Source organism: Trachymyrmex cornetzi, unplaced genomic scaffold, assembly GCF_001594075.2.
Source record: "Trachymyrmex cornetzi isolate Tcor2-1 unplaced genomic scaffold, Tcor1.1 scaffold230, whole genome shotgun sequence".
Classification (NCBI taxonomy): domain Eukaryota; kingdom Metazoa; phylum Arthropoda; class Insecta; order Hymenoptera; family Formicidae; genus Trachymyrmex; species Trachymyrmex cornetzi.
In genome coordinates, this window is record NW_017296957.1 from 1366546 (window position 1) to 1379165 (window position 12620).

Here is a 12620-nt window from a genome sequence, read left to right on the forward strand (position 1 = left end):
ATATATATATGTATTTTAAATAAATTTTTATCTTAAAAATATAAAAAAAATTAAATGTAAGTGAACAAAATGGAGATGCATGAAAAAGATTTTCTCGATAAATACTCAGTGGATTTTAGAGGTACTATCGATCATGCATAAGCACGTGCTGCGCCTGTAATGGATGCACCTGATCGTGCAGCTTGTGGAGAACCTTGACTCTTTCGCGCCGTCGTTGTTTACCTACGGGCCTCATAAATCATCAGTTCGTTCCCTTGATCCGCATGCGCATGGTCCAGAACCATGTAATTATATGCTTTTTAGAGATCTCTCACGTTTTCACTCGTTCGTACCGACGCCGACGATGAGACGACGGCGCTTGGCTGTGCGGCCTGATAAACCCTTTTTCGCATCATGGCGATTCACGGTCCGTACATCATCAGTGATCTTCTTCGTTCATTTTGCACGAGGTGGCGTAAATCCTCCCGCGAACGAGGAACCTGGTCGTCCATCGTTCACTGCTTTTCTTTCACAGAAGAGCGGCTCGTTACCTAGAAGGTTTTAGAGAGATGTTCTTTTAAGCGCGGCGCATCTCTCTCTCTCTCTCTCTCTCTCTCTCTCTCTGTTCACTACTTCAGACTTTTTTCTTGACTCATTGTTTACATTTCCTACGCACGATGTAAATGAGCATACTTTTTGCGATCGCCTTATTTGCCGGATAATTGCTTGAAACTCGAAAAAAGATATGCATGAGCATTACCTTTCTTCGCGTTTTTCAGTAGCGAACTTTAAGCTAAGGAATTCTAGATTCTCGTGTGATTATACTGTATTAATATTAGGTTTCAGATCTAAACTTTTAAAAAATTTTACGCATTACATTAATTTTTATAATAATAATATTTAAAATATTATTATATATAAAATTCTAAGATATGATAAACTAAAAATGAGATGGATATATTTATTGTTTTTGTAAGTATTTTATAGAGTATTTATACTGACGTCATGTTTGATGCTACGCTGATGATCAACACGCTTAAATCCGCACAAAGAAGGCTCATCAGCTATTGCGGCACAATGCTTAGTTTCGCAAAACCTCGCAACGGCGGCAGCTCATCTTTTCTTTTACGTGCGTGAGATTGATCCAAGTCATAAAGCCATAAACGAGGCGAATCGGCGATTTGCGCAATCGCTTTTGCGACCGGATAATCGCACGCGTCTTAGATATTCCTGATGACCGTATAAAGTGGAGCAACCGTGGAAAAACCGTTGAATTTTCTCGCAGCGAGAAATTTTAAACTCGTTTTACTTGCGAATCACTCAAAATTGGCGCACTTTCACCGGTCATTAGAGACACGTATCGAAGGAAATTTCGATTTTACATGAACTTTACATTGAGATTGTCGTAACAAACGAATCAAATTTGAATGAAATATATCGAAAGTCGAAGAGGATATTCTTGCTTAAATAATATATATTTGACAAATAAATCAATTTTTTTCTAATATCCATTACAAATTCAAAACTATTGTAGAAGATTCTAATTCTATAAATAAAAATACAGACATCTTCCAAATTTTAATCTGTAGTAGATACGGGTGATAGAAAATAATACAAATATATTAAAACTATTTCAAATCGTCAAAAGTATAAACATGTTAACATCATTGTTAACTTCATTCAAATTTCTTGCTTCTTACGAGAATATAATGTGATTTTTTTACTAGGAAGAAGTTGCAGTACTTTCTTTCTGCGAATGCAATAATACATCATTATTATGCGATACCACTATAAATCTGCTATAAGAAATAGCATAAACTTTCTCAGACGCGTCCAAGTAAATTTTGATATCGTCGATCGTACTTTTCACGGGTATCCAATTTCAACTTCATGCTTCACATCTGCGGTTTTGCTTCCGGAGGATTTTAGCGTTACGGACATTTCTCCAGACTCGTGAACTAAACGGAAATTCTCGCTTTACACAAAGGGAGAAATATTTTTATTATAAATATAAAATATAAATAACAACAGGAGAAAATAAATCACCGAACAAACATTCGCGAACATAAAATTAAATGATATAAATCGTTTACTCTTTCACAGTTTGAGTTTGATTTAAAATTGTTACTTACATAAACATGAAATGCACAGTTTTATTAATCGGTTTTATTAAATTTTGTAAATAAGCGCTGAAGAGATGTGACAGATAAGAAAATTATATGTTGTACTAGAAATGATACGTATACTAACTATGTAATGTATCTACGGCTATTTTTCGCAGCCGAGTAATATGTAATTTGTTTTTTGTATTTAAGAATAATTATGTTATATTAAAATACTTTTGAGTCTTAAAACAGGAAATGTACAATAAATTAATTTTTTTTTTCAAATCGAGCGTTTGGGGAAAGGAGAACGGATTTCAAATCTAATATGTATATCCTACTTAATACTTCTTAACGTTTTCTTTTTAATATGTTAGGCTTTATGTGTTACATCTTAATATAGTTTAAGAATTATGTTATAAATGTGCACATTAAGAAATATATATATATATATATATATATTACGCATATATTTATATAAAATAAAAAGATTATGAAAAGATTACAGATTTTTTTGTATTGTATTTAAAAGTAACACAAAAAGTTTGAATGATTTAGAGGTTAGATAAAAAATATTTCATTTAAATCATAATTATATTGTTAAATATAAATATTAAACTTTATTGAACTGTTTTATATGTATATATATAATATTCATTTTTAAACGGAATAAATATAAATTTCCATTTCTCCTCACTTTTTGCAGAGACTCATATATACATTCGTAACTGTTACACCATTATATTTTAATACTACAGTTTAAATATAATCATTAAAAGATAAATATATTTATACATTGTGGAATTAAAATTCCACACTGTCATAACTTCTTTTCATTACCAATTGATTTCTTCTTAATCGCTACCAACAGAGAACTCGAGAAAATCCTTCTTGACGCGGAGTCAAAGCGATCGGTCGTTCAGCAAACCGGAGATCTCGGCGGGTGACGTTCTGTTTTCGGATACGATGCGCCTCAGTCTCAGCAAGAAGATCAAGGAATCTTCATCGTCATCGTCATCGTCCGCAGTTTCACGCGAGGATGTCGATGAGGAAAGTTCGCTGAGAAGAAAGACCGAGTCAAGAGAGATCGAAGAAGAAATAGATGGCGGGTTTAAGAATTCCAATCGTGAGATCGAGACTAGCAAGAACGTTGATGAGATTCCTGAGAAGACTGCCGATAATGCCGAAAAGGAGGTTGATCTGCCTCCAGACGCGCGCAGTGATATTTCCGATGCGAGTAATGAACATTTCCGTACAATGAGACCTACAAGCTGGTCTCCGCCGCCTGGCAGGCAGAGGCATCGTTTCAAAATTGGTAACTCTAGCGCTGATGCGGATGAGAATCCTGCCAATTCGATCAGGGATCACCGGCGAACGATTTCTTCAGCGTCGACAGCATCGTGGAATTCGACGAGTTCTTACGGATCTTCGAAGATCGAAATCAACTCGCCCGAGAGCAATGTCTGTAAGATCACGGTGAGCCCGCGCTCATCGCCGCTGGTACATCGGCTGCAAATCGGTCCGGAATCCAGTCCGAGAGGCGCCAGAAGAACGTCCATTCTTATCAACGGCGATCAAAGTACAAACGCGGAACTAACGCCAGGTAACAAAGTGACTATCAGCGTCGGCGGAGAAGATAGCGTGTGCAATCCGACAGTGATCTCTGTAAACTCGGAGAATCCACCGAAGGTTCAGAACGCCGTGGAGAATCGCACTCTAGTGATACTCCAAAATTATAAATCGAATATCGTGGTCGAGTCGACGAATGACGATTCTCGTACCAAACAAATCGGGAAGGATTACGTCGTTGAAAATAGCGAGACGAATCTAAAGATGAATGGCGAAGCACTAAAGTCGACTAGCGATGATACTTCCTTGTGTCGTCACGTGAAACAGTCGGCATCAAATTTTGAGAAACAAAAGAGGCTGAACGTTGAGACTAACTCTTCTAATTCTAATCAGTCTACGAGATTTTACACATCAGATGAAAGAACGACGCGGCCGGAATCCAAGACGCGGTTCAAGGATATCGAAAGTTCCTCCAAACTGCCCAGCTTGTCCAAGGAGGCTCTGATCTCTAAGCTGCTCGAAGATTCCCTACGAAAGGCGCGCGAGAACGGTGAAATCCTGGACGAGGACAGCGGCCAGGCCATTTTGAAGATCCTGAAGCAGAGCTTACTGAAGAGCAAAGAATATGAGAGTTCTGAGTCTACTCTGGAAGCAAATTATTCGCGTTCATCCAGCTTGAATTCAGATGGTGACTTCATCTCGACGAATCTCTTCCTCGAAGAGAATCCATACGAGGTGATCAAGGAACCGATTTACGAGGAGATACCCGACGAACCACCGCCGTTACCTCTAAGTCCGCCACCCACAGAAGATTATATCAAGGACAGAATCTACTTCGGCGATGTCGAATATTACAAAAAAATCACTCCAGATCAGTTTCTCGGCCCTTATTTATCCGAGGAAGTTTTTAAGAAGTCCAACTCGGAGGATCTGGCCGAGACCTATTTGTCCAAAAGTCCCGAAGACTTCTTCAAGAAAATGTCAATGTCGCCCGAGGACGAGAATAATATCTCTACCAAGTTCGAATTGTTAAGTTTCCTAATGGATTCTAAGGATCGCACGCGCTCCGCGGAGGAGGACGAGGATGAAGACGAGGACGAGGAAGATGACGCCGAAGGAGACCTAGAAGCTCTATATGAGCAAAAGGAGACTAGCCTGGGCGATCTCAGTTCCAAGAGTTCACAGATCTCCAACGTATCCGACAGTAGCGAGGAATGCAACATTATCTTGACGAGCTCACCGGAAACGTTGAAAGTGAGTTTGAAGCTACCCAGACAGTAAAATGTTAGCAATTTGTCTACAAATTGCTGGTAAATTCGATCAAAATATTCAACAAATTCATATCAACTGAGTCTGTATTGTTTGCTGACATAATGTGAAAGCAAGTTGTCGGCAAAAACCAAGCGAAACTTTGATCGATTCTTGCCGCCAATTTGTTGTCAAATTGCCAACAAACATCACACGATTTTGCCGATAATATTTTTTTTTGTTTTGTCGGTGAATTTTTTCGTATATCTGTCAACAATTTAATATCATTAAATATAACATAATTTGCATCAAATTTTTTTTGTCTTTTTGTTGACAAAATTTATAGCAAACACTTGACAAAATTTGTTTTCAACAGACTTGACTAACCGAGTACCAATTAACGATTGGAGTAAACATTTTTTGGGATCTCTGAAATAATAACATATATGTTACATGCTAGTTAATGTTCTAATCAATGCTTCTTATCGTTGTCACAGTCGCGGACAGTCGACATAGAGAGAACCGATAGCGGAGTCGGATCTGAGAGCAGCCAAGCCAGTAGCACTCGATGTGTCGCGAGACGCTGGAGGACAGGCAACGTCTCCTCCGGCCCGGGAAGCCTCCTCGGCGGAATGCCGCAGGTGATTTCCGGGGCCACGAAGTTGTGCGAGGACTGCGAGCAGCGACTGGATCCTCTGATAACAGACAGGTGAGCCTGAGAGACTTGACACCGAAACTGTTAGTTTTAATGCATTCGATATCCGGTATCACAGATACGGAAAAATGCTTCGATATCCTGAATGAATGATCGCTCTCACATTATAGCTTCACCTCTTTACAGTTTCCCGTTTGAGTCGTCGGACGGATGATAAACGTACTATAAGAGCTTTTCGAAACTCGTTCTTAACGTTCTTCTCGACGTCCTAAATCGTATCGTTGTTATCACTTCCACTCAGATTCGCAGATAACGTTCGATGATCCGGAGAGAGGATATAACGGTCCAAAGTCCTCGCTAGAGCGTATCTTCCACGGCTGCGCGGCCGAGTTTCGACCGTGAGAGATTCGGTTTACTGCGAACTCCGCGCGAGATTCGCTCGATTCGCCTCTGAACTATAAATAAATCTACGAACAAAGTGCCGTTCTGCGTTCCGGCCTCCCAGGAGTAATCCTGCGAATCGAGGAACGAATGCCGTTTCGTTACGGTCGCGGACTTTTCACAGCTGTGATCCACCTGCGCATCCGTCGTAGCGATCTGTACCAATCTTTCTCTTGTGAGAAATCAATCGAAAAAAATCATCTTTGCTCGAATTAATGCACCAATTACTGAAAACGCAAGCTTTCTGATTAATTAACAGTCTCTCTAATTAAATTCTCCAGTAAACAAGAATGGAATAAAATGCATTGAAATTTTTAATCCATCCGTATCTTAATTTACTCTTGGCAAGCTTAGCTCTCTAAATACCAAAGGCTATTGAACGCGTTTAGAATTTGTATATCTAAGAATTTGTTCGACTAGATTACGCGACAAATGCAGCGCGAGAGAAACAGTGAGCTACTTTCTCCAACCATTGATTTTATTTACCCGAAAGCGAAAGTGTCGTTATCGAAGAGCGTGGTTGACGCTTGATGAATGGATAATGCAATATGCGTCCGGAAGTTGCGACAACCGCTTTCGTCCGTGATTGTAGATTACACATACAAATGTGTAGTAGGTGCAAGCTTCATATTCGATTGTCTTCGCTTTCATCTGACAAAATCTTTTTGGTAGCAACTTCCTTAATTATAACGTTTGCGTTATCGCGGCGTCGCGCAGATATTTTTATTTTTCATGTTTTTTTTTTCAGCGGTGTCGTTTATGCGCCTTTCGTGTGCAGGAAGTGCTCGAAGAAACGCGCGGAACGGAAAGAGATTATCACGGAAATCGTGGAAACCGAGCAGAAGTACGGCAGAGATCTACAGATCATACTCGAGGAGTTCCACCGGCCGATGTTAAGAGCGGGTCTTCTCACGTCGGAACAACTGTCGGCGATCTTCCTAAACGTCGAGGAACTACTCGAGCATAATCTCGTCTTAGCCGAGAAATTAAAGGACAGCGTGGAACTCGCTCAGGTAAGCCTAGAAACTCTTACAAGACGTGTATTTCAGTTATCTTATTTTAAATACGCGTATCGAAAAGTATGTGTTGCGGTGTCTGATCTTTTCGATTGTGTAGGAATCCGGGGACGAGGATCTCTTAACGGTGGACGTGGGTAAGATCTTCCTCGAGTCCGAAAGAATGCTCCACGCTTTCGAGAGTTACTGCACGCGTCAAGGCGGCGCCAGTTTATTACTACAAAATCTGGAGAAAGAGAAAGAGCTTCTTCGCATCTTTCTCAGGGTTTCTCAAATGGAGAACACGGTTTTGCGAAGAATGAATCTGAACTCCTTTTTAATGGTATTGTCACTTAATTCCTTGACTTAATCTTTTATTCAGGAATGAAAGATATAAATCATACATTCATAAATTTGATGTATTTTTTACAGGTTCCTGTCCAAAGAGTTACGAAATATCCTCTGCTTCTGGCACGTTTGCTCAAAGCGACACCCTCTGTTCGACCTGATATCCAAGAAGCGAAAAAGAGGCTTAAGCAAGCACAAACAAATATCGAGCTACATTTGGAACACATGAATGCTGTAAGTATATTACAAAGAATACAAAGTACATATCTAGTACAATTTAAAATTGAAAATAAATATGTACTTATAATTATAATAGGAGGCAAAGGATGTTACGTCGACGAAATTGTGGAGGAGAATATCAATTATTCAGAATGGCAGACGGTCCGTCGGCGAACAGGATATGGTGAATATTAAATTAAGAAAGGTGTGTAAATCTAATTAAGATGCTCTATTTATACTTATTCAATTTTAAAATGTCAATTGCTTAATTCTTTAATCATGCTATTAATTTTTATAAAATTTACATTAGATGGCTGTCGAGATTTTGGAATGGGCACACGAAGAAGCTAGGTTTGTCCTCGAAGGACGTCTTCTGGTAGCGCAACCGACTGACAATAATTGGAGACGCGGTCGAACTGTTAAACTTGCGCCTGTTACTGCCATGCTTGTTACAAACGGCAAAGTAAATATGTACAATACGTGTCTTTAAATGTGTCTCGTAAATAATTTTGTGCATAAATATAAAGGACATTTTTATTTTTCAGCCGAATGCCAACTATCCCGAATTTAACGATGAATCGCTCTTTCCAAAGCACATAGGTATCAAGGAAGCTACCTTACTTCTGGTCAAAGAGAAACTTGGACGATATTCTTTATTACGAGTGAGTTATTAGTATATTTCACATTGTTTTATTAATCACGCGAATCCGTTTTTTGAAACATTGATTATTTCAGGAGCCGCTGTACCTCGATAAATGCATAGTATGTTGTGAAACGGATCTCGAAGATTATTTCGAAATACAGGAATTGTCTTCTAAAGAAACATTTATATTTAAGGTAAGATTATTTAACTTAATTTTAAATACAGATTGGGATGATATGAATTTTAATTTAAAGATAATTTATTGACATTGGTACGAATAAATGGAAAATTGATTTATCATAGGCAGAGGATGGCGCGAGAACGAAAAGATGGTGTAGAACATTACAAGCTCACGCACAGTCTCTTGGCGCTTGGCGCAAACGTCGAGGGGCCCTTCCTAATATCATGATCTGTGGTGTAGCGAGAAACTAAAGGTTTAGATGTAATAAGTGCACATGTAACACGATGTTATCGGATGTATTTAACGCATTTTTAAGCCACTGAAGTTCTTCACCAGTACGAAGAAGTCTAAGCGATTGCATAAATTCATGTATATGATCTCCAAATGAATTAGTAATGATTTATTGCGGAGAGAGAACGCTAGACCAAAGGATTTCCTCGCCTCGTTGACATGCGGCCGTCGACGAGCGAAAGTCTAGTTTTTACCGAATTCGAGGTATGACCATCTGTGTTCGGTTGTTACAGTACGTTGCAGAAACTTGAGTTTCCTACGACACTGTAAAATAAAGTGCTACGTGGCCTCGAAAGTCGCGCACAATTTCGTCGATTCCTAATGAATAATTTTAAGTACATATATATATATATATATATATAATATATATGCATATACATATATATGTATATATACACACACATACACACACACACATATATAGGATTATTTAATATTAATGATTAAATTCTCAAAAAAAAAGACGAGACGAGTAGCTGTGATATTGACCGGTGTATTGGGTATTGTTTTCTTTTCGCAAATTATTTACGGATGTTAACATACTTTATCTGCATTTTCCATCTGCGATTCTTTTTACCAGTATCGCTTTTTGCGAAAATGATATTAATAGGGTAGATTTTATTAGATTCGAGGTTATATATAGGGTTTGCAGATTAATAGTATTGAAGAATTCGCATGAATCAGCAGCGTCAAGGATACACGGTGCCGTATATGTTCCGTATAATTGCGTGCATCAATAATTTGTAAAGCTGTCGGAATATACTTATTTTAATTTCTCCAATTATTCTCTTTCTTTCTCCAAATAATTAACAGTATTTTTATGATGTCTAACACAACACATGCAAATTGTACATTATTTTTATTTAAGAATTAAGCCATACTGTGTATATATATAAATGTATATTTACAGATTTCCTCACAAAGTTCTAACAGAAATTCACTGTAACAAATTAATCTGCTACATTACAATCTGCGATTTAATAAAACTGAAATTTGATGCATTTCAAGTATAGATCGTTCCGATCAGATACTCATTCCAACATTTTCTTCCAATATTTCTGCACAGTCCTGTACTACAATATCTTTCGTGTTTTTTAACGGTAATAAGTGCCGAGATGAGCGATAATTATACAATTTAAGCTCCGGATGTTTCTCGAGTAGATACTTGTAAGCGGTTGCTAGCTTGTTGATATCTTCTATGGTAAGTTGCGTTGGCCTGATCGTCGGTTCCAAGTCAGCCAACTTGTACATCATCAAACCTAAATCTTTGCGATGTTCCTTCGGAAAGAGAGTCCTATAAGAAAAAAGATAAAAAATTTATTTACAGTTTTATTTATTATCATAATAGGGATAATTTACAATATAAACAAACTTACTCGATGCATCGTATACTGTACTTCTGCCTGAAACTGAACACATGCCTCGTTATCATTTCAAAGAATTTAAAATCGTACTGTGTGCGTGGTTTGACCAATGGCGTAAATGACACTACTCCCACATCGACATCTGGTTTTGGAACAAAAGCTTCACCTATAAATTATAAATTGGAGTGTAAATAATAATTTCATAAAACAAATTTATATAACATAATAAAATGCAGTTTAATTACCAGGTATAATAAAACGAAGTATTGGAAATGTCCAAGTTTGAGCCATTACTGATAGCCTGCATCGTTGGTATCCCATCGGTGGAGCTACTAAACGTTCCGCTACTTCTTTTTGGAACGTTAATGTCATTTTTGTTCTACCAAATGCCCAAGGTCCACGTTGTTCGGATATCGCATGCAACCACTGAATTATAAGATGTGTCGCTAGACTAAACGGTAAATTGCCTATGATGAAGATATCTGGAGATTTATCATTCCAATTTCTCTTTTTCTCCAGTGGGAATAGACTTTCTATGTTTGTTTTCATAATGTCATCGTATATTATATCCATCTTTCCATTGATCGCACCGAATGAGTCCGCTAACATCTCTAAAGTCGGTTTAAATCTTTTATCTTTTTCCACAACTACTAATCGTTCAGGGACCTTTTTTAGGATAGATCGAGTTAATCCACCTGGACCTGGACCGACTTCTAGTACTTGACTCCCAGAAATATTTCCTGATTTTGCTATAATTTTGTTAGTTATATTTTGATCCAAAAGAAAATTTTGAGACAATCGTTTTATGGCACTCAAATTGTATAATTTCAGTATATCTCGTATGGTCGGAAGTGGTGGCAATCGTGGAGCAGACATCTTCAAATGTTAATCTTGTACAGACACACTTATGTGAAACAGTGGAGATTTACAAAGTATAATCTCCAGAAAGGAAAAAAATATCACTTTAAAAAATAAGCTTCTATTATATAAGCAAAAATATACTATCTATTTAATACAATAAGCAGTAAACTTCTTTATTAACATTTCAAACAAAGTAACTTTTTATATAGCTTTCTCAATTGTCTTTTCTGGCACTTCAAAGTCATCTAAGAATTTTTCCTGTTTAACTGCATATATTGTATAAGCATAGATTCCAATGACTCCAAGGCTTAAAGCAATAGCGGTACGATTATTAGCTTTACGATATTTCAGTACGTTTTTTGCTCTTTGCAAATTCTGTTCTTCCATACGTTTCATATAAATCATATCTGTAGACTTAAGCTTTGTTGCATCTTTTATTATATCAATTTTTGGCATAGCTTCATTTTGTCGAAGTTGATTATCTGTAGACAAATGTATTAAGTTTACTTATGTCAAAGAATACCAAGTAAAATATTCAACTTAGATCATTCACCAGGTCCCATTTCCACACACCAGTGTCCTCAATTAATTAGAATAGATCTTCGTCTCTTTTCTTGTTATCAGTGTGTTCCAGCCTCGTCAAAACTTAAATAGAAAAAATATCATTGTAAAAACTGTTTACCTGTTTATATAATGATTATAGACATTTTAAGTAGTAAAAATCTTTAAAAAATTTAAATATAGTATTTAGATGACACACACACACACACACACACACACATATATCTATCTCAGAATTTCAATATATCTACAAATTTATATATAATTTTAACTACATAAAAATGTCTCCTATAAAGTTATGAATATGAACTGAATAAATTACTAATTAATCTTTCTACAAAATTATAAAAATATAACTTAATTTTAATCGGAAAACGCATTAGAAACTAGAATTTTGAGGTTAAGTTAAATCAGCTTATTAACTCTTATTAATATTTTAAGTGCATAATAATTATCAAATATTGATTAAGAAATACTCTGTACATTTGATAAAAATATGTACGTTACACATACGGTGAAAAAAATATAACTCGGTTTAGATTCTTCACATTGCAAGATCACACCACGCACACCTGCTACCTGCACTTCTACACACAGTACACACAGTGCACACCACATCATCCTAGAGTCCCTCTAGAGTCTACTCTAGGGACTCTACACCATCCAGTGCGATACTGCCATCACAGACGAGCGGCGATTATGTGCAATACATGATAGAAAATAACTTTAAGCATCTCTGTTGGTATTATCACGCATAATATATATTAATTTAGTTTTATTGAATTGATTTTATAGTAACATTTATTGATATTTCTGAGATTTTAAATATGATAATTCATAAATCTTCAATATACAGCGTACGTTATACTTTTATCTTTAGCAAACATCATTAATTGCAACTATTTATATTTGCAATTATCAACAAAAACTTATATAAATTTATATAAATCGATAAAATATCAAAAGATCAAATAATCAGATAAAAAAATAATACTTGGTGAACTTTCAAGAATTTTCAGGATTTTAAATTTAAAAGTTCAAGCTGTCAAAATTTAATCCCATTACATAATAATAGTGTAGTTAAGTCTAAAGAAACTATAATTACAGTCGAAGAATCATCGTCTACATTGATCAATTTCTAAGATTAAAGCTTAGTACATCTA

At 36.6% G+C, this 12620-nt stretch overlaps 3 protein-coding genes across 4 annotated transcripts in view; 1 reads left to right on the forward strand and 2 right to left on the reverse strand.

Moving 5' to 3' along the window:
* Window positions 1–9040, forward strand: part of RhoGEF64C (Rho guanine nucleotide exchange factor at 64C) — a 36452-nt gene extending 27412 nt beyond the window's left edge. Inside the window, exons 5-14 of the mRNA XM_018507156.1 lie at window positions 2953–4904; window positions 5396–5607; window positions 6743–7007; window positions 7111–7332; window positions 7422–7571; window positions 7654–7761; window positions 7867–8019; window positions 8102–8218; window positions 8292–8393; window positions 8503–9040. Coding sequence (XP_018362658.1) covers window positions 2953–4904; window positions 5396–5607; window positions 6743–7007; window positions 7111–7332; window positions 7422–7571; window positions 7654–7761; window positions 7867–8019; window positions 8102–8218; window positions 8292–8393; window positions 8503–8631 — 3410 coding nt within the window. The 3' untranslated portion in view covers window positions 8632–9040. The remainder of the gene's footprint in view (window positions 1–2952; window positions 4905–5395; window positions 5608–6742; window positions 7008–7110; window positions 7333–7421; window positions 7572–7653; window positions 7762–7866; window positions 8020–8101; window positions 8219–8291; window positions 8394–8502) is intronic.
* Window positions 9041–9119: 79 nt separating this feature from the next.
* On the reverse strand, window positions 9120–10911 carry mtTFB1 (mitochondrial transcription factor B1). Its single transcript, XM_018507169.1, has 3 exons — window positions 10281–10911; window positions 10048–10201; window positions 9120–9965 (listed from the first exon to the last, which is right to left on the reverse strand). Exons 1-3 carry the CDS (start codon window positions 10909–10911, stop codon window positions 9695–9697), a joined length of 1056 nt encoding a protein of 351 aa, XP_018362671.1. The 3' UTR covers window positions 9120–9694.
* On the reverse strand, window positions 10907–12068 carry LOC108760897 (Coiled-coil domain containing 56). Of its 2 annotated transcripts, none has more exons than XM_018507171.1 (3): window positions 11971–12068; window positions 11470–11541; window positions 10907–11378 (listed from the first exon to the last, which is right to left on the reverse strand). In XM_018507171.1, exon 3 carries the CDS (start codon window positions 11350–11352, stop codon window positions 11098–11100), a length of 255 nt encoding a protein of 84 aa, XP_018362673.1. In that variant the 5' UTR covers window positions 11353–11378; window positions 11470–11541; window positions 11971–12068; the 3' UTR covers window positions 10907–11097. The 2 variants fall into 2 exon arrangements, with proteins under 2 accessions (XP_018362673.1, XP_018362672.1); XM_018507170.1 differs by having other exon boundaries at window positions 11450–11541.
* Window positions 12069–12620: the final 552 nt, after the last annotated feature.

Bases quoted from the DNA above. Each gene is read 5' to 3' on its own strand.
- mtTFB1 (XM_018507169.1), bottom strand. From the start codon at position 10,911: ATGTCTGCTCCACGATTGCCACCACTTCCGACCATACGAGATATACTG. The intron at 10,202-10,280 runs GTAATTAAACTG...TATAATTTATAG, and splicing joins ACTTCGTTTTATTATACCTG to GTGAAGCTTTTGTTCCAAAA. The intron at 9,966-10,047 runs GTAAGTTTGTTT...TTTTTCTTATAG, and splicing joins TACAGTATACGATGCATCGA to GACTCTCTTTCCGAAGGAAC.